Genomic DNA, 21,753 nt, shown 5'->3' on the forward strand with positions numbered 1-21,753 from the left:
AACCAAATATATATCTTCCTCACAAAAGGAACAACAAACTAATCATCACTAACAAAATATCTCTTCAACCAAAACAGTTCAAAATACCATTACCATTATTATAGAATCGGAGAGCAACACAAATATTGTCAGCATCTACAAGCAAGCGCCGTCTCTACTTAGTTAACACGTTTAGGTTTTTAAGAGTTCCAAGTCCTTTTTATCCCTGAACCACCACACGATTTGATTCGCATATTTTTTACCAACCAATAATCCAAGAACTTTCATGTCAATTGTACAATTGAAATACATCGATGTCTAGTTTCACAATTGAGATATATAATTTCGAGAGAAATGTTTGTTGAAAATTTCACAAAGTCAATTCAAAAATCTTACTTCATAATAGATTGAATTATAACAGGAAAAGTTATATAGTGGTGAAAGTACCGGAAGAGATTATAATAAGAATAGTTATATAATAATGCATAAACGAATGAGTTGTTGGCTAAAAAATGACGAAAGTTGTCTGGTTGTTGGTAAAAAGATAGGAAATAAGAGAAGGAGAGATAAGGTGAGGTTGAAGGCTAAGAGGGTCGGTGGCCCCAGACCATCATCTGCTAAGGACACAGTAGCCCGTGCAGGAGCAGTATAACAGTGACATAAATTACCTTCCTCACTTCGCTGGCAACTTTACCACCCTTAATTATTTCCCCTTACAAAATGCACAACCATGAGGAGAAGAGGGAAAACAAGAGACACATGGATCAAAACACTTGATTTATATATGCCTTTTGGAGGACAACCTAGCATGTTATTAACTATTATTTTTATTCTTCTGTCTAGATGACACCAAATGATTGAGAAATAACAAGAGGGAGTAGTATAGTAGCTAAATTTTATGATGATAAGAAAACAATAGCCAGAACATAACTAGGTATTCAGAGTGAATTGTTTTCTTCTCTTCGTCTCCTGTTTGCTTCTGTCTCCTAAGATACTTTCCTCTTGGTATCTTTTGTGATTTAATCTCTCAGTTTCTATTGTTTTTTTTTTCGTTTTTTTCTTTCTGACAGACAAAGAAAGCAGGGAAAATATCAAACATACTTCAGGTCTTTTTTTTTTTTCATTCTGTTGTAGTTTCTTTTTCCCTTTCTTTTTGTTTATTCTTTCCAAGGAACAAGGAAACATGCAATTGAGGTTTTTTTTTTTTTTTTCTTTCAGCAGCAGAAGGATATTCGGATATCTGATAGGTTTTACTTTTGGTTCAGATATTAGTTCCAGATTTGCAAAAAAGTTATGGCGGCAGCTTCCTCATCCACTCCATTCTTGGGAATCAGAGAAGAAAGCCCTCAGATTACAGCACAGCATCAACCTTCCACTGTGGCTCCAATCACAGTGCCTCAAAAGAAACGGAGGAATCAACCTGGAACACCAAGCAAGTAGCTTAGTTGAATTTCATTACTTAAACCACACACACACACATATATATACACATCCTTTGCAGTTTATTTCCCTTTTTTTTCATTTTCTAAATAACAAACACATCGAAACCCTAAATCATGAATATGAGTAAGGGCTATTGACTTCTTTAATTTACTGTGAAGACATTCAATTCACGGTTGGATTTGCTCTCCTCCACGAGTCTCAGAAGCATGAAAGTTCTAGTTTAAATTTTTTAATGATTTTTTTAAAATTTGTGTTTCTTTTATCACTACTGTTAAAGTGCCAACGTGGTTCTAAAACATGGGTCAAAAAAGAAATATTATTCTTCTGTTTGTTGTGCGTATTGAATTTGAGCAAGTGATTGAAGCAAAAGGGTTTTTTAATAATTTGTTGTTTGTCATTTTCATGGGGGGTAAAAGATCCAGACGCAGAGGTGATAGAACTATCTCCCAAGACCCTAATGGCAACAAACAGGTTTATATGTGAGGTGTGCAATAAAGGATTCCAAAGGGAGCAAAACCTACAGCTTCACAGAAGAGGACACAACCTTCCTTGGAAGCTAAAGCAGAAGAGTACAAAAGAGCAAAAAAGAAAGGTTTATCTTTGTCCCGAGCCCACCTGTGTCCATCATGATCCTTCAAGGGCTTTGGGAGACCTCACTGGGATCAAGAAGCACTACTCTCGCAAGCATGGTGAGAAGAAGTGGAAGTGTGAAAAGTGCTCAAAGAAATATGCTGTTCAATCTGATTGGAAAGCACATTCTAAGACTTGTGGCACTAGAGAGTACAGATGTGACTGTGGCACTCTCTTCTCTAGGTAACAACCCATTTTCATCTCACTTTCTCCTCCACTTTATACATTCTTCATCTAATGTGTGTATACCATACACACACCATCAAAAATTAGGGTTTCTCAGACATGTTAGCTAATTTTGAATTTTTCGCACTAGTAAAAGCTTTGAAGCTTGATGCATTTTTATCATAAGCATGTCTAAATGCAAACTAAATAATTTAGCTTATTTGATAATAATGAGAAAGTTACACCGTCAAGAAAAATTGTAAGGATATGTAGCTTGAGTAAAGGGTCCAAAGAGAAGTTAAATGTGAAGAAGAGGTTTCTCCATTGATTTCCCTGTTAGGTTGTGTCTGGGTGTTAGTGGAGGCATGGCAGAAGAGTGGTCGCACGTGAGTACCCTGTTGAAATGGGGTACCAAAATTGACATGCTTTGAGAAGAAAAAACAAGCAAGTTCAACTTTGTTCCTCGGGAACAGTGCCCTCACCCTTATTCCCATTCACGTGTAGTTAAACAACTTTGCAAAGGCAACAGGCACAGTGATACTGGGTTTGTTCTCACATGAGTTGGAGATGCTGCCTTTTGTTCTCTTTCGGCTTGGCTCGGTTCAAATATAAATACACTTATCTTCTTGCAATGGGTCCGAGCTGAATAATTGTCACCACTGCCACCCCATTATTTATTTATGCAATTGCTAAACATATTCTCCGCATTAATTCGCCACTTCTATCGGCAATTTTTGTATTGTACGACTGTTTTCAAACGAATTCTCATCGTAGAAAATAGACAAGCATTGAGGTTGTTTGCATTTATTGATCTGGCCCCATGTTCGGTCTTATGATAATTGACTTTCATCAAAACCTGAAAATAATTCTCTTTTATTGTTCAAGGAGAGAGACCTTAAAGTGGCACTTCGATTTGGATTTCTTTGGTATAATGCTCCCCTGGGCCCTCTGTTTCCATTGTAGTTTTCTTTTCAAAATTTGCAGTTCCAATAACAAGAAAATATATGATTCCTATTATGCTTTTACTTTATTTATTTTTATATTTGACTACCTTTGGATTTGGTTTGTTAAATAATGGATATATATCTTGAACTCCAGCAGTTCCAAAATTCTTTAGGTTGGACGGTGTTAGGTTACCCATATACGTTCTTAAAGTAAATATATGGTTTTCTGTTTAAGAATTTTATGTGTTGATGTGGTGGCATACTCGCTTTTTATTGAGCTGATTAGGAACATTTTGATTATTATATTCTATACTCACTCACAGGAACACACATATAACATATATAATTTGAATCCAACTCGACGTAATAAAGATGTAGTTAATTTACGTATAATTTGATTTGTTGCAGTATGTTTTTGATGCAGGCGTGACAGTTTCATCACTCATAGGGCGTTCTGCGATGCTCTAGCACAAGAGAGTGCAAGATTCCCCAGTAGCTTAAACCCTTTCGGGACTCATTTGTTTGGCACAAATCACACTAGTTTAACCCTATCCCAAGTGGGTACTCAACTTTCCCAAGTTCAAAATCAGAACCAAACAACCACTAACAACATCTTGCGCCTTGGAAGTGTTGGTGCAGCTGTGAAGTTTGAGCACTTGATTCCACCTCTAAACCAGTCTTCATTTGGACACTCACCACAATCAATGCCTTCTTCAGCTTTCTTCATGAATGACAGCACCAATCAAACATTGTTTGAAGAACACCAATCGCAGCAAGGACCAATATTCTCAAACAAACAACTCCATGGCCTAATGCAGCTCACTGATCTTCATGGCAACACCAACAACTCCGATTCTTCATCAGTTGCTGCTCCTGATTCCAATCTCTTCAACCTCAGCTTCTTCCCTAGTAGCAACAGCACTACCACCATTATCTCTGATCAATTCAACAACATAAGTGGCAGTGACCACGGAACAACACCACCACCACCACCACTCTATGTTAGTAACAACCCTGCAGTAAGTGACCATGTTGGTTCAGGTTTTTCCTCGCTCTTCGGTGATTCATTGGAAAACGTATCGTCCCCTCATATGTCTGCCACTGTGTTGCTTCAAAAAGCGTCTCAAATGGGTTCAACCACAACCACCAGCGCTTCTTCTTTACTTAGAGGAATGTGTAGTTCCAAAGCTGAAAATGGTCACCACCACCACAATAATCTTCAAGGGTTGATGAACTCTATTGCCAATGGAAACACGCCCTTGTTTAGGAACATGCAAGGGAACGAAAACAACCTTTGTGGGTTCCACAACGTGGACGAGTCCAACAATAAGTTGCCCCAGAATCTTAGTGTAAACTTTGGAGGTTCTGATAAGTTGACCTTAGACTTTTTGGGTGTTGGAGGAATGGTGAGAAATATGAATGGTGGATTTTCACAGAGAGAACAACTACAACAACAACAACGTGTCATGGGTACCGAGTTCTTTGGACCTTGACCTCAAGTCAGCACAGCCAAATCATCATTTTGGAAAGTCAACGTTGTAATAAGGAAAATATTAGGCAGAATGAAAAAAAAAAAAAAAAACATTAAAGAAAATGCCTGTTATGTATGTATGGACTTATTTAAAACTGCTTTGAGATTATTTTGTTATCAAAAAGAAGTCTAATTGGTATATTAACTATGATTTCGATTCTATAAATTGTAACTCTTATGTTTTTCTTCAGTACTCTCTCTTTGACAGTGATAGACATCTGAATAAATTCACTGTTTCATTGAATTTCATGAAAAGTTGAATTTGAGACAGAAAAGAAAATACGGTAAAGCCAGCCAGGTTGTGCACAAAGCTCAACAGACGAGGATGCTGAGAATCTTCACGTATTCGATATATTCCAATGGAAACGACAAAGCCTGGTTTCCTTTCAATTTCATCATTGTTTTCTAGCTATAATTAACATATATAATTAATACCCACTAAAGCTACAGAAAACTTAAAATAAAGCAGTAGGAATTTGGGATCACATATACCTAATTAATTCCTTACTTTTCAAGAAAGTGTTATTATAAGACCAAGATACCAAGAGTAGTATAAACGTGCATGGCAGCACACAAATAAAAAATATAATCATGAATTTTTACACATAAAATATTATTTATCAGACGCCAAACTACTTTCTCTAATTGAAAATATTGATTTAACATTAATCAATCATTTAATTATAACATAAACTATAAATTAGAAAAATGGTTATTACTATATAGAACTTGATAAACGGCGTTCACATTTTTTATGTGCTTTTGTTGACATTCCTCTGCTTAAAGATGAGCCTTTTTAGCTTATCATTTTGAAATATTCCTGACCATGTTGACCACTTTTGAAACTCTCTCTGTGATGTGTTTGCATGTTAGCATGCACTGTAGGGCAATGCCGTGGTTGCTGAGAATTAGGGTTAGGTCTCACGTCATTGTTGATTTGGTGAAAGATTTTAATGGCGTTAAGTAAATGAATGAATGAATGTGTGGTGGGTGTGCATATACACAGTGCTGAGCATCCAACAGAGACAGTATAGTCTCTGCAAATGTTCGTTATCGTAATTATTAGTAAAGATATTGTGACACTTTTGTCGCACCTCATGTCATTTGCCTTCTCATATGGGAATCACTCGTCCGTGACTATCAAACCCACTCATCTCATTTCGTCTTTATATATATACTCTCTACCATTTTTCTTTTTTCGGATATTTCTTTCACACCAAACCAATTCCTTATTGTTCAACTCGTTGTTATCAGATCTAACTTTTCAAAATCTCATAAATATGTTTGGTATGTGTAATATGAGATTTTTCATAAGGATTTTGTTTTTTCGTACAAGCTCAGGTGTTAAATGTGTTCATTGGATGTTCAAAAGATTATTACTACTTCTGTTAACATTTTACATAATAAAAATATTGGTTTTGAATGAGAAGGAAAAAAGAACATGCAATCTATATTCATGTTATCATATGCAGTGAATCATACAAAGTAGATTGGAATAGTTTTCTCTGTCCCCATTGTGATTAACTCAATCATTCATGAACAAAAGACTCTGACTTGCATATCAAAGTTATCTATTTGCTTGTCCATTTGCACGTGAATTGATGTAAGCATGAATTTTTTCCCTTTTTCAAAAACAAAAAGTAACAGGGTATGCATTGGAGTTGCCCCAGGTATCACATTTTGACAGTGGGATTTTATAACATATATGCACCAATATACCTGTCAATATAATATTATATTAGTTATATATTGGAGAATTTTTTTTTGAGAAACGATCTAAATTAGAAATTATTTTGATCTTGTTAGCGACAGATATTTAACAAATATTTTAGAAGTGTTAAAATTTTATATATATAAAAAAATTTAAGAATGTCAAATATATAAAATATATTAAAATTAAAAAAAATTAAATTATATATTAATTTATATAAATATAAAAAATGGAATCTTATTTAATAATATATATAAAATATAAAAATATCGATCACAACATAATTTATGTAAATTTTAGCATATTTTTTATAATTTTCAATTAAGAATTATCTTATTTGTGTCTTGTGAAAATGAAGTCAGACTTATCTCTTTAAAGAAGTCAACCTACTTACAAAAAAAGACACTAAAGTTATAATTAATGCATTTTTTATCTAATCCAAGTTCACCACATTGAAGAGACATTTGCACTTGTCAAATTGATCCAAATGGATGAAAATAAAATATTTAATAAAAAAATATATTAATTATACATTCATTTGTATAAATATTAAAAAATTTGGAGAATCATGTCATAGAAAATATCCGTCTTGTTGATATTGTTAATATTGTGCCATAGATTACAAATTTTAAACTTAAAAAGTAAATTTTAATGTTTTCATTAAATATGCAAGCCGATTTTTTGCAAAGATGTTTTATTTCTTCGGTTTTATATCTAAAAACACCTAAAAAAGGAGTTAAGATATATTGAGTTCTGCTGTGGTTAGATATGAATAAATCATAAGAAAGAAAATATCCAAGAGGTGTTTAATGAAAAATAACTCAATAAGAGTTTTCATATTAATTTATTAGAAACTTTCCAATATATAAATTACAAGCTCTTATTATATAAGGGGAATAATAAAATCTAATATACCATCATAATACATAATATTTGATAATAATAATGAAAAATAAAATATATGATATCTCTATTGATAGAATTAAAATCAGAAGATATATGATATATTTATCGAGAGTGCTTTAATCATGATAATAAAGGAAACATGACAAAAAATAAAAAACATGATAAGTCGTTATATTATAACAAATGGAAACTAAGAAGTTATATTTTTAAAATATTCATAATGTATTCTAAGAAAATACTGCTGAAAAGAAAAAAAAGAAATATACTTAATTATTTTGTTAGGAAAGAGGGAAAATAAAATGAATTTTGTTATAAAGGGATAAATCTAATATTTATTAAAATATATAATATCATTATGTTTAAAATAATACAGTATTAAATAAAATATGTATACAAAATAAAAAATATTAAATAACACTTATAAGTATCATTATTGTATCCATCAAATTCTTTAAATGAAAATAAATATGTTTATTAATATTCATTATAACTTTTCTTTTATTTTGTCAGTCACTTTTAAATTTATATGATTTTTCTTCTTTAATAGTTAATGAGGATAAGAATGGACCTTATTGGATTCTGCATTATATCAGTGATGTTTTCTCAAAAAAAGTTGCAAGAAAGTTGTGCTCTTTTGGCATAAAATGTGTGGATTAAAAAAATTTGATTTAGTTGGATGATATGTCACGAGTTAAAATTTTTTTTATTTGAAAGTTATTGTATGATCGTTTATCTATTGATCTGAAGGTTAAAAAAATAGTGATTTTATGTTTTATATGTTATTTGTGTGGTAATAATGTTAAATATTTTTCTCTCATTTCTTCTATTGCTATACAGTTGTGGGCATGATCAAAGGAAACTTTTCAACATTTGCAATTTTCTTCTTTGAATTTTATTGTTCAGTTTATGAAGTTTCCTTGTAGTCTTTTGTTTAAAGAGATTAAAGTGACTTTCACTATTGAAATTATTTGGATGATTTGGAGGATAAGAACTCATAATAGATTTCAAGATCCAAATGTAATTCCTTTCGTATTTTTCAAATTATGGAGTTAGTACGTATGACTCAAAAGAAATCTAAAACATGTGAGTAATATTGACTCTTATTTTTTTGTGCTGAAATTTTTCAATATTCAAACTAGGAAATATACGGTGGTTTCATTTATGGAGTAATATAGCAAGTTCTATTTGTCAATCGATTTAAGGTGAATATTGATGGTGCAACTAGGAGTTGTCATGATTTGGCTTCATGTACCGGTACTTTTAGAGGAAGTTCGGTGAATATATGAATAGTTTTTTAGCTATTTTTATAAACTATTTTATTTATGCTGAATTTATGAGAGTCATTTATGCATTAGAGCATGTATGTTTTGAGTGAGGGCTTTTAAAGACTTTGGTTGGAGAGTGATTATTCTTTAGTGTGTCATGATTTATTTGATCAACGAGTAGTTCTTTAGAAGAGTCTTAGAGGGAGATGATATCAATGCTTGCATTTTTGTAAGCCTATGTAGCTCAAAGTTTCTCATATTTGTTCTGAAGGAAATCATTGTGTCAATAAATTAGCTAATTTAGCTTTGATTTATAGAGATCAATATAAGTAGTTTAATGTTTTACTTCAATGTTTGCTTATCTTTCATGAAGTACAATTTTTACCATGATTTTGAAGTGGTTCCCATGTTTTGTATTCCATTATTTTATTTTTTATTTTTTATAAATTTTCATATAATAACAAATTATTAATGAAATTTAGAGTGTATGTATAGTTTATTATAGTAATTTCTAACATAATTTTATTTCGAAGGTGTTTGATGATTTAAATAACTGATTTTCAATGTCAATTGATCCTTATCAAAAAGACTTTTCAATAAAAACTCAATATAAATTAGTAAATCATAACAATGATATGAAGAGAGGTGAGACAAGAAAATTGACTTAGCAACTGTTAATGGCAATGATAATGGCCTTGACAACGTAGGCACGACCTGTGAAAGTGGGGTGGTGCAAGCAATGCAAGAGATATGTGTGACATGCATGATAGAAAGTGAAGAATAATACTAAAGCACAAATTTAAAGAATGACATTTATACTAATAATTATCCTTTTAAGTACATACAACGATGGTTATTGATGCAATTATAGTTAAAAACACTAAACTATGAAAAATTCATTCGTAATCATGGTTAAAAATGTAAATTTATCGCAAAAGTCTTATGAAGTTTTTTTTTTTTACTCGCAATCCCTAATTAACCGTCGTTAAAGTCGTAAAAGTGTTAATGTGCACAAAGTAAGTGAATGGAAAAAAAATTTGTAAGACAGGAAAAAAATTATAAAAAACAGAAAGAATATTATTTTATCTCTACTTTTGGTTGTATTTAAAGTTGACAAAATAAGAGTTGGAAAAAAAAAAGGTCACCTAATAGATTCGTTTAAATAATTCGTAAAATTTGAATCTAACTAAAAAAATATTAATTTAAGTGAGTCAAATTTGACATGTACATTTCTTTAGTTTGTGTTCTAAATGAACTTATATCATACCAGTCCATTTTAAAATCAATAATTATATTTTTTTTAAATAAAAAAACATTACTTTATTACAACAAATACCTAGCGTAGAATTTGTATGTCAAATTAAAAATTGAAAGTAATTTATTTTTTATTTAAATTCTAAAAAGTAAGTAAATATATAATTTTTCTAATTTGTAATTATTTTTAAAAATTTTTGTTTTCAATTAAATTGGACCCAAATATCTTATTGGGGACTTGTAGGCTACGTTAGGTATTTTTTTAGCCCGTTTAGATATGGGTGATTTGAGTTTGCACTTTTGGTTTTTCTTAATCTGATAAACCCATTAGACTCATTTTTCCAACTTCAATTTGTAAGGGGTGAATCTCTTATTAAACCAATCCAATTACACCATTTAAAAGAATTGTATTTTATTCAACCAAAAAGTATTATTCTATTTTATTTTCAACTAATTTCTCTTTACTCAATTTATCTGTCCTTTATTTTCATCTTTCTATTTTTTTTTTCTCAAAATTAAACATAGCGTTAAAACGGGTAGAGCGATAAAAAGTTATCAAGATGTGAATTACTTACAAAAGTCTTGCATAAAAAAAAAAAAGTTTGTCAAAATGAAAGTTGTTTCTGTGTAACACAAGTAAAATCAAAGAGAGTGAATATTCAGAAAAACCATGCTCTAAATAATTCACCCTTTTCCTTATCAAGTTTAACCCTCTGTTTTTCATATTCTAATTTTACATTCACCTTGCACCTTTCTCCATCTCTTTCTTTTCTATAATCATTATCTATCACATCACTTAAGGTACAGAGACATCACTTTTATTTTAAAAAAAAGTCAGATAAAGATGTTTTGTGGCCATTTTTTTACCTATTGGGGAATGAATGTGTTTCTTGTGTTGTCACATTGCCTGAAATAATGTGAGGAAAAAAACAAGACTTTGGAAAAATATAATAAAAGGAGGATGTGGGCAAATACAAGCATGAACTTATTTGTAAGGGTACATGTTCACCTTATTTGTAGCAAACTCCATCCAAATGCAATTGATAATAACATACCTACAATTTTACAATATTACAAGCAATGCATTCGAATCCAATAACAAAACCTTAATTTTGAAAAAAAAAATATTATACTATGACTCTTATTTTTTTTAAATACAAATATTATTTTATAAATAGATTTTATAAAAATTTTAAGTTATATTTTAAGTTTATTTATTAAAATATATTAGATAAATTTAAAATTTATTATAACAAGATTTATTATTTATCGAAGTTATTTATTATCTTTTATTGAATCATACAAAATCTCTTTTAAAATATACATATCTCCGTAAAATAAAGTGTGTTAAAAATCTTATATTAATTATATATAAAATAAATTTATATTATATAAATATATATAAATCTTATATATAAATTAATTTAATAAAGTTAAATTAAACTTAAATTCTATTTTTTAATATATTATAAGTATCATTTTGAAGAAATTGTTTTAGAAATTCTATTATAGAAAACTTGTTTCAAAATGTATCTCGTATGTTTAAGAAATGTATTCCGAAAATAAAATTTAAGAAAGTTCTTTTTGAAAAGAATTTTTTTAACATGTTTTGAAATTCCAATTCCTGAAAACATGTTCTCGAAGGTTTATATGTGGTTCAAAAAATTCATTATGAAATGAATTTCATATTTTGTGGAAGTCACTTTATGAAACTTAAAAGGGTCATTTCATAAAAGGTACAGGGGTGCAGCTAGATATTATTGGGGTGCAGGAAAAAAAATGCCCAAACATACAGTTGGATGAGAACTTGCAAAGAGTAATTTTGGTAGTTTTCATCGTGTTATATAAATTTAAATTCTCTTAAAAATCACTTAATATTGAAATGGCTAAAGCAAGGGTTAAAAGACATTGACTATGTTAGAAAAATTTGATCGAGAATTATTTCATTTGTAATATCAACTTTTGTTAATTTATTTGTTTTTGAAAACGTCCTAATGGGTTTAGAGAAAATAATGCATGTAAATTATATTTGCTTTAAATTTTAAAAATTTGTTTTGTAAACAGTATAATTTAATAGAAGAATATATGATATAACTTGATGTGAAAATATAATAAGATAAAAATATGATAACAAATTAAATAATCATAAGACTTTTTTACCAATAATAAAGAATTGATCGAATAAAAGGAACAGTTTGGTCCTCCCGGCCCTTTTACAAACAAAAATAAAATTAAAAATTTAAATATATAGATTGTTTAACACATGTAAGGTAGAAATTGAATAAGTACGTTTTCTTTATAGTCTTACAAACAAATATCCATTCAATATCTTTTGACACTTTTTGTTCCTACTATCACATTTCAGTTGTGACAAAACAATATTTTACAAAACATGACATTTGGTTTGTGTCTTCTACATGCATTATAAGAGATGTCATGTATTGTTTAGACCATTTAGTATGACTTATAAGGTTATTTTTTCTATTTTTGTTTGTATTTGTATTTGCATATATTGATCACAAATAAAAATTCTTCCCTCTAGATCACCATATGACTATTGGATTCGACATAAACACTATTTAGAATATGTACTTGCATATATTTGTTTATTATACAAGTTCAAGCATTTAACCAAGCCAAATAAAATTTCTCCTCTACATCTACATTATTTGACCTAAAAATGAAATTGTTTCTCTGTTTCCATATATTTCAAAAAGGCTACCCAAACATTTTTTCAAATCATATTTTCTTCATTTTCCAAAAGTCGTAATCCAAACTGTTGGAAATGTTATATGGGTATGAAGTGTTGTACAATACTAATTTCAACTCATTTAATACATTTTGTAACATCCCAATTTTAGCAGCTTAAAACTAATAAAAATAGGGAGTTTCATTATAGTTCCAAAATAGATAATCTAGTGTACACAATATATTAATACAGTCTTACAAAAGGTATGACTATAAAAATATATCACTTATACACTTAAACTAAACTAATAAACTTTGTACTACTGACCACTGCTAAAGCTCCCACTGGAAACCTCCTCTTCAACACTAACACGATGGCTCTTCATCCTCCAGAAGTGCCTTTGACACTGCAACCACATCTACTCCCATCGAATAGGTGATCATCGCAAAAGGGAAAACATACAACACGAGACAGACACACAACAAGCAAGGGTAAGCTAATCTGATTAAAAGAATCATACAGTTCAATTATAAACAGAAATCATGCAATCTTTGTCATTTTCACTAGAATCACATAGACCACCACAACCACAATGCAGATATATTACTCTAGACTCGATATCCGGATTATGTAAGCGACATTGGATCTCTGGGTGGCTTGCACCTGTGACGGTTCCCAAACTCTGCAGAGTTGGACACAAGGAGTTATCACCCGACCGCTCACAGGGTAAGTCCCCTTCGCGTCTAAGACTTGATCAAGTCCAAAGACTAGGACCTCCTGCTACTCCTCACGACATAATCCATTCTGCTCTATATGAGCTTGAATGATTATTGGAGTTTCAGGATACCAACCCATACGGAGTCCTTATGTCCTTACATACGCTAAAACATTCCTCTTAGAATTTCCCTTGAAATCCTAATTCAACCACATCTTCTCATAATTTGTATTCATCCAATTTAATCATACGATACATCAATGGTAGCATTTGAACCATACAGGGCCTAAGTTGCACAAGGATACATAAAAACATACATTTCCACCAAAGAAAACAGAATTAGAGCACTACTACTACAGTAGCTCTCGCTCAGGCTAAAAAGTCTAGCCTAGGCGATAGGTCATCTCGCTCAGACGAGACACTAACAGTGGCAAAAAGAGAAAACTTGGGCGAACTCTCGCTCAGGCTAGGCTGGTTCGCCTAGGCGAGATCGTCTCTCGCTCAGGCGACCCCAGCTCGCCTAGGCGAGACTTCGCGCAGGAACAGAAGTGCGTCTCCTGGTGTTTTCGCTCAGGCGAGCGTCACTCGCCTAGGCGAAAATACCAGGTCACGAACCTGTTCCCACATGCAGCAAGCACAAAATTATTCACCAAATCATGCAATTCAAACACTAATTCATCTATCAAACACATAATTCAAGCTTATCTACGAATTTTCTATTCAAATTAAGAAGAGTTGTTAGCTTCCCTTACCTGTTATCATGTTTAGACAGCTTTATAAACGTCAACGCCTTAAAAACGTCAACACCTCTAACTCCACAGGATGCTCTATCTACATATAAAAACATCACAAGAACGATCAGGACATACCGTTATGATCATTGATCAACAGAGACTCATACTGATGATTAAAACGTCGCATGCAAGCGGAAGAGGGCTTGCATGCAACAGAAAACAGAAAAAGACTAAAAAAGATAGCGGAAACTCAACTTACGCGAATGGAGAAACTGATCGGTCCAATTTGAAGAGTTTGCCGAGAGGATCAATCCTACGGTCTCGGTTCTTCAATCAGATGACCAGAGAGACAGAACCTCTAGAGAGAAGTCAGAGGACTCTAGAAAAATGGTTTCTAAAGAGATGGTGTGTTTTAAAATAATGAAACTCGTTTATAACAATTCTATTTATACTAAAACCTTTTTAATATTAAAATAATCGAGTCTCACTATTTTTAAACCACTATCACTTTTAAAACGCCATTACCTAGGGTCTTACACATTTCACACTTTTCGTACTACTTTACACTCAAAGAATATATGAACTACTATTTCTTCACTTATTTTATGGAGTACAATGTTCTACTTTTTATATCTACTCCTCTACGATACAAATTATTCTTTGAAGCTATCATATTTTGCATCACTTTCTAAACAAATTATTGTATGGAAGTAGTTTTAGTTTTCATGACATGTCATATGTCTTTAAATCTTATCCTATAGTCACATTGTATAGTTCCTTGTAGCCAGACGTTACTATACTTTTGCTATTCATTTTCCCTTCACAGCCATTCCCATTGTATAGTATTTTCTAGATCTTGTTCCAATGCAAAATCTTGACTTCTCTCTCAATAAAACCATTGTCCTCTATGATAATCTCCACTCCCATATATATTAGTGTTGTAATCAAAATTTTTTATAAACATAGTTTAGAAATGATTAATTTTTTTTTCTACAAATAAAGGTTTATTTTAAGATGCACGGTCTTAATTTGACCCATCTTTGGGACACCACAATTCAAGTTTTCAAGAACTTGTGTCGGCACAGCACCACCAAATATAAGGACTATGACAATAATTTTATACAAACAATCACTTAGTTTGGCTTAATTAATCCAATCATCACTTCCAAAAACTTCTTTAGCTTTTCGTTTAAGGTGGGTAGGTCAGATCTAGAGTACAGTGCTCAGTAGATAATTAATTTTTATATTTAAATTTAAAAAATAGTAGATATAATTATTTTAATTTTATTATTTAAATTGTTCTAAATACAAGTATTTTCAACTAATGTTTGACTTGTTGATATAATTTGATACGTTGAAGCTTAAATGATTATTATCATTGAGTTAAAAAAAAAAAAGTTAACCATTTATTTTTTAAGTTTGAAAATGAAAATGTATTAATTCCATGAAAATATGATAATATTAAATGATAGTAAATAGTTTTAAGATACTTTTTACCTATTCGCTAATCTTCATTATATTCTTTATCTTCTTTATTCTTTTTAATAACATTTAGATTCTTTTCATAAATTATCGTAACTTTTGTAATACCTTCAACGTTGCTTAACGATTAATGTTGTATCGATCCTCTTATATTTGAAGGTTCTGAACTTGGTTGAGATGTGTCTGGTCATCTGAACTATGAAAATATTGATTTCATCTTGTACCTACACTAATTTTTTTTTTTTGATATTTAAAATTATACCTTTATATTCACTAAAAAAACTGGTATATTTTAAAGAAATGACTGATCTCAAATTCATAATTTATTTTTTATTTCGAAAAGAGTCAAACAAAAAAAAAATCAAAGGAAAGAAAGAGAATGCATTAGATTGGTGACCACCTACTCCAATATTTTTTGTGAAGAATATTGATAACGGGTGGTGATGATGAAAGGGTGCCCAATTTGTCTCACATGCAAATGACCAATTGCAGATTTGATTCTACAAATCATACTTATTTTAATGTCAAAACCGACATCCTTTGAGAAACTTGTTAAAATCAACCGACATGCTTTTTTGAGATGCCTTCCAAGACACCAATCTCTCTCTTATAAACTCATTTTCCACTTCAGATCCATCAGGATCTGCTATGCCACTTTCACTTATATTAATTAATCTCGTTTTCAAAGAGGGGAACAAATCTTCAGCATTTCCCAACTTTCTTTTACCCAAACCAATTTTAATTCTTCACACTATAATATGAAAGGGCTAAGTTAATTTTTTTCTTTAATAAACACATGTAGAAATACTAAAAACTAATTATAAGTTCAATTAAGTTTATCATTAATGGATTTCAAATAAAATTAACAGAACTAAAATTATTATACAAAAATTGTAATTATTTTTATTATACTAAAAATGAAATATGTTAATATTTATTATATTAAATGAACTATTTATACCAAATATATAATATTAAATTAATATAAACAAATATTATAAGTTAATATATTCAAATAAGACTGATAAATTTTGATTTCTCTGAAATTATGCTCCACCTTGACGCATGTAAATTAAATAAAAAGGGTATTTTCTTACTTTTTTTTATTCAAATTAGAAAAATGGATCCGGATTTAAACCATTAAGTTGCTTTTAAATGATTTGTGTTATTATTTTATTTGTTTTGTGTAATTGTGGGATTGAGGCAAGTTTTATTCATTCATGCATTAGAATATACGACCGTTAACAACTAAGAACTCAAGTTGATGCCTACCTAGGTTTAGCCTTCGTATAAGAGGACATAGATATAAATCCAAAATACATAAATAATCACATATTATAACAATTAAGCATAGGTATAGGCTACTAGCATACACAAACGAATAATAAGGACAATTCCATTTCCGATATTTAATTAATTAACTTTATCATTGTTAAGTTTATTGCTATCTTTTGAAATATTGTTAATATTATTATCTCTATAAGTCAATGAGATATTTTTTCAGTAAAAAAAAAAAATAAAGCATTCCATGTGATTGGTGAAATCACTTGATGACAAATAAATCTTTTATGCAATTGGTACTATTTGAATTTGTTTTTTTATTGAAATGATATGGATGATATCATTTTCATAGTTTTAAATTATTCAGAAGTCCTTATTTTATTTGATATTTTATTTAATTTTTTATCCTCAATTAGCGCTATATCGTGTTCTTTTTACGTTTAAGTTTTTTTATAATATTATTTTTTGGTTTTAAATTTTCTATTTGAGAAAAAATCATTGAATAAATATTTAGACTTATGCCAATAAATCTTTTACATAATAAGATGAAAATAAGGCAATTTTTATACCCATTAAACTAGTTTTTTTTTTTTTTAAGTAAAAACAAATATAGTGAAACTTTTCTCCGCTCCATTGTCACTTTCTTGTATAACTGTTAAAATATGTTTAGCATTCTCACTTTGTGAAAGTGTGTTTTTTTTTTCTTTCTGGCACACTCTTAACGAATTTCTTATAACTTTTTTTACTCAACACATATATATTCTCTGCATAATAATAGTTTAACTTCTAGTCACTTTAGTTTAACTTTTACTATCTATAAAGTAGTAATTGTATAAAATCATGAAGTTCTAACACATTTAATTTGTGACCCAACAACAACTTTTATGTTGTGAATGTAATTATGGAGTTTTCTTTTTCTTTTGAATTCAGGAGATCTTACATCGTGTAAAAAATAAAAGATTTACAAATTTATTCTGTTATTGAAACAATGATGTTATGGATTTTTATTTTTATATAGTATTTAACTTTGTTTATTTTATTAAACATGAGACTTTTAATTCACACTTGGACTATTTACAACCATCTTTTTTCACATGCATGAGTCCCTTTTCTTTATGATATATTTTTCTTTTAGTTGTGGTTATGCCTCAGTTACTCGGAATCATCAGCTATGATATTAGTGTTGAGTCTATACATCACTTTAATTCTAAAATCTTAAAATAAAATAATAATATTATGAACTTTAGTGTTTAATTTTGTCTATTTTATCAATTATGAGACTTTTGACTTACAATTACTATTCTCGACGATTTGTACTTAATTTGAATGTTTTCGGTACCTTTCTTGCCGGTATCAGAATGGTTCGGCACTTCAGAGCTTCCAAAAGTTCATCCCCAAATTTCTCGGATGAGTAAAGGTCAGTTTCTTTACATCCAAATAAATATTATATATATATATATATATATATATATATATATATATATATTCATATTTTTACTAAATAGAGATCAATTTCATAATTTTGTTTTAATAATATTATAATACTTTAATAATTTCATTTTAAAAATAAAATATATAATAAGTATTAATATAATTAACTATTAAATGATTATTTTATGTACTGTGAAAGTATAATATCTATATATATGGCAAACAATTACACTTACGACGATATCATATTTCTTATCCCAGTATTAAATTATATAGAGTTCAATCTCTACACAGATTGAGACATTTCAATTTCCTAAACATTTTTAATTAGAAATAATGTTGTAATGTATGTACTTTTGTGTCATAGGTCTAAAAGTAAAATTGAAATCTGCAAATGAAAATTTATTCAATGTTTGATATCAAATGCGAGGACACTTATTGGACTCTAAAATTAAAATAAAATCACAACCAACTATAAAAATTAAAATTGAATAACTTATCTATAAATGGCCTATATGTAAACATGTAACATTTATTTTGCAATGTCTGAAATCTAACTGGTCAACGCATTTGTTGTGTAAAACGGATTTGAAAACGCTTACAAGTTCTCTTAAAACTTTCCCTAGGAAGAAACAATGCCAGACAGTTATTTGATATCTTACAAATTCTATTCATTTTTAATGTAAGAACTACAAAACAGAACTACAAACTCACTTGATAAATAATGTATACTGCAACGCAATCAATAACATGTAGAATGCTAAGAACATAAAGAAACTATGATTATTTCGAAAATATTCACACAAAATATTCTACAATAATAAAACAAGAGTTTAATTAATTCACAAAAAATAATGTAACTTTTAACTTAAAAATTTTAAAATAATTTTATGAATCTTGTTTACATGCTCAACTTTTCTCTATCGAATGTGAGAAACAATTTTATTCTAAAAAATTATCTTATCATAACTGATATGAGATATTTAGGTGATAAATTTGAATGAATTAGAGGATGAAATTTGTGTTGTTATTTTTAAGGAATTTGGAGGTAAAAATGAATAGATTTAAAAATAAAATTTATGAAAATTTGTGAGTGATTTGATTGATAAAATAAATTAAAAATTAAGTTCAATTAAAATAAAAACAAAATTGTCACATTGTCCTTGATGTTGAATATAATCTACAATATTAAAAAGATTTAAATGACTAAATTGAAAATAATAATAATAAAAATAGTATATTTACCTATTAAAAAAATTATAAAAATTATAAAAATTTTGGACATTAATTACTGTTGTTAGTGTAATTTTAAAAGTCTTATTTTTACATCATTATCATAGTTATGCAGGAATAGTTTTGTTGAGATGACTTTTTTTTTTTCTGATTAGGGAATCTATACTAGTATGTGATTTTTTGTTTACGATTCTTTGTAGGATTCAAACTGAACAACAAGAGTGATAGATCAAGTTCATGTCCAAGTCATCTTTTTTGGTTATGTTTTTTTCTTACAATTTGGTGGGCAACAATTATGGGAGAGAAATATGTATTGTTTAGATTTGTTATTGATTTTTTTTCTTATTCTTCCTTCTTTGTTTATTGTATTTGAGTTGAAACAACTCTATTACTCTTATTAATATATTTGTTCTTGTTGATAAAAAAATAATAATTATGCAAGATTATTAGTGATAATTGGGGTTATTAATTTATATATAATTGCAAAGATAATAAAAACATTGTAGCGATTATAACACTTAATGATAATTAAATGGTATTTTACCATTAAGTATAAATAAGTTAAGGATAGATATTTTATTATTAATTACCCTCAAATATGCTCATGAGATGAGAGATGAGAAAATCAAACAATCTGACGATTTCTTTCTTTCTCTCATCTCCAACTAACATGTCTGTGACCTTCAAATGACCCTCAAATCATGCCTCCTTATTTCCTCTTAACAATAAATCTTTACATCCGAATACAATGTAAATGGTTTGGTTTCGTTTAAACCAGACGGCCAGACGTAAAAAAATTAAAATTAGGCATGAAAAAAAGTAAAAGAAAATATAAAATAAATAAATTCGGGAATGAAATTTGTCAACGCTATAAACTTGGAATCAAGGTTAATTAAACATACGATGCTATATAAGTTTTGGGAAGTAGAGAAAAATAAACGTGGTTTCATTCTTAATTAGCACGCAGCCTATGAAATCAAAATCCAACGTTCCAAAAACACTTAGGGTCGCAACCGTTCCAAAACGCTTTGGGACACTTGCTCCTAAAAAACCAATAACAAAATGGTAATTCATGCATGCATGTACTGTGTTTAAAGGAAAACAATTAAAGTTTAGGAAGATGCTTAGAGCTATAAAATGGGGTTCTCAACATAACCCTATAACCAAAACCAAAAGGAAAATAGGGTTTCTAATGGCTTCTGCTTCTCTCATTCTTGCATTGGCCATAATATTTTTCAGTCTCCCATTTCAAATTTCAGGAAACCAGTATGTGTCTCCACCACCACCTCACAAGAAACCCTATCACCATCCCAATCCACCACCACCATCTCAAATAGTGCACCACCACCCACCACCTCCTCATCCACTCCACCACTCTCCTCCACCGCCAAATAAACCATACAAGTCCACTCCTCCACCACCACCACCACCACCCAAAAAGAAACCCTACAAATACCCTTCTCCCCCTCCTCCGGTGCCGAAGAAGCCTTACCCAGTTTACCACTCTCCACCGCCACCGCCACCACCACACAAGAAGCCGTACAAATATCCATCTCCTCCACCTCCACCGCACAATAAGCCACCTTCCCCTCACCCAGTTTACCACTCTCCTCCGCCACCTCCTAAGCCATACAAATACCCTTCCCCTCCTCCACCACACAAATAATTCCCCATTAATATTATGGTAAAATATTTCTCTTCTCTGTATACCTCTGCATGTTATATATATCAAGCATTCTTTAGTCTCTGTGATGTTTTGATTTTGTTTTAGACATGAACTGATACAGCCCTGCACGTCTTTTTCTAGGATCTGAGCAGAGGAAGCCATGAACTGAAGGGAGCACTTCCAAAATGTAATGGAATAAAAGATGGAACTTTTCATATATTTTCATTGGTGTTTAATTATTGTTCAGAATGGATTTTCTTTTTCTATTTTTAGTAAGGTACTGTTCCCTCCATGCATTTACTTCATTTTGGCCATGCACTGTAATTTTTGAAGGTTGTCTGTTCGCGTATTAGGCTGGCAAAGCAATATAAAGAATATATATTTCACCAACATTCTCTTCGTACTGTGACGAAAAAGTACTAATATTATTAATGATACGACAAAAACAACAATATGTGTTAATTAAGTGTTTGAAAAAAGATTGTTTGATACTCACATTTTTTCTCTTACTTCTACTTTAATTAATATAATAATGTATGTTAGAATTTTAGTTAAAAATTGTGTCATGTGAATGTATTTTATTTGGTGGTGTCAAAATAACACCACCTTAAGTGTTTATGTTGTGTAGATATCCATAAATCATAATGGAGTATGAGTGTGAGGCTCCTGATGGTGATATTGATTGTGGTAGTGA

At 30.1% G+C, this 21,753-nt stretch overlaps 1 protein-coding gene and 1 long non-coding RNA gene across 5 annotated transcripts; both read left to right on the forward strand.

The window, feature by feature from the left end:
• The first annotated feature begins 646 nt into the window (after positions 1 to 646).
• Positions 647 to 4,837, forward strand: LOC114191373 (protein indeterminate-domain 5, chloroplastic-like). Of its 4 annotated transcripts, none has more exons than XM_028080542.1 (5): positions 647 to 913; positions 1,050 to 1,085; positions 1,201 to 1,411; positions 1,839 to 2,235; positions 3,586 to 4,837. In XM_028080542.1, exons 3-5 carry the CDS (start codon positions 1,273 to 1,275, stop codon positions 4,652 to 4,654), a joined length of 1,605 nt encoding a protein of 534 aa, XP_027936343.1. In that variant the 5' UTR covers positions 647 to 913; positions 1,050 to 1,085; positions 1,201 to 1,272; the 3' UTR covers positions 4,655 to 4,837. The 4 variants fall into 4 exon arrangements, with proteins under 4 accessions (XP_027936343.1, XP_027936341.1, XP_027936342.1 ...); XM_028080540.1 differs by having other exon boundaries at positions 648 to 913; positions 1,198 to 1,411; XM_028080541.1 differs by having other exon boundaries at positions 648 to 913; positions 1,245 to 1,411.
• A 15,728-nt stretch (positions 4,838 to 20,565) lies between these two features.
• On the forward strand, positions 20,566 to 21,451 carry LOC114192215. The gene is made up of 2 exons (XR_003606072.1): positions 20,566 to 21,077; positions 21,201 to 21,451. It is a non-coding gene; the product is annotated as an uncharacterized LOC114192215 (long non-coding RNA).
• Positions 21,452 to 21,753: the final 302 nt, after the last annotated feature.

Source organism: Vigna unguiculata, chromosome 7, assembly GCF_004118075.2.
Source record: "Vigna unguiculata cultivar IT97K-499-35 chromosome 7, ASM411807v1, whole genome shotgun sequence".
Taxonomy (NCBI): Eukaryota; Viridiplantae; Streptophyta; class Magnoliopsida; order Fabales; family Fabaceae; genus Vigna; species Vigna unguiculata.

Bases quoted from the DNA above. Each gene is read 5' to 3' on its own strand.
- LOC114191373 (XM_028080542.1), top strand. From the start codon at position 1,273: ATGGCGGCAGCTTCCTCATCCACTCCATTCTTGGGAATCAGAGAAGAA. The intron at 1,412-1,838 runs GCAAGTAGCTTA...GGGGGGTAAAAG, and splicing joins GAATCAACCTGGAACACCAA to ATCCAGACGCAGAGGTGATA. The intron at 2,236-3,585 runs GTAACAACCCAT...TTTTTGATGCAG, and splicing joins TGTGGCACTCTCTTCTCTAG to GCGTGACAGTTTCATCACTC.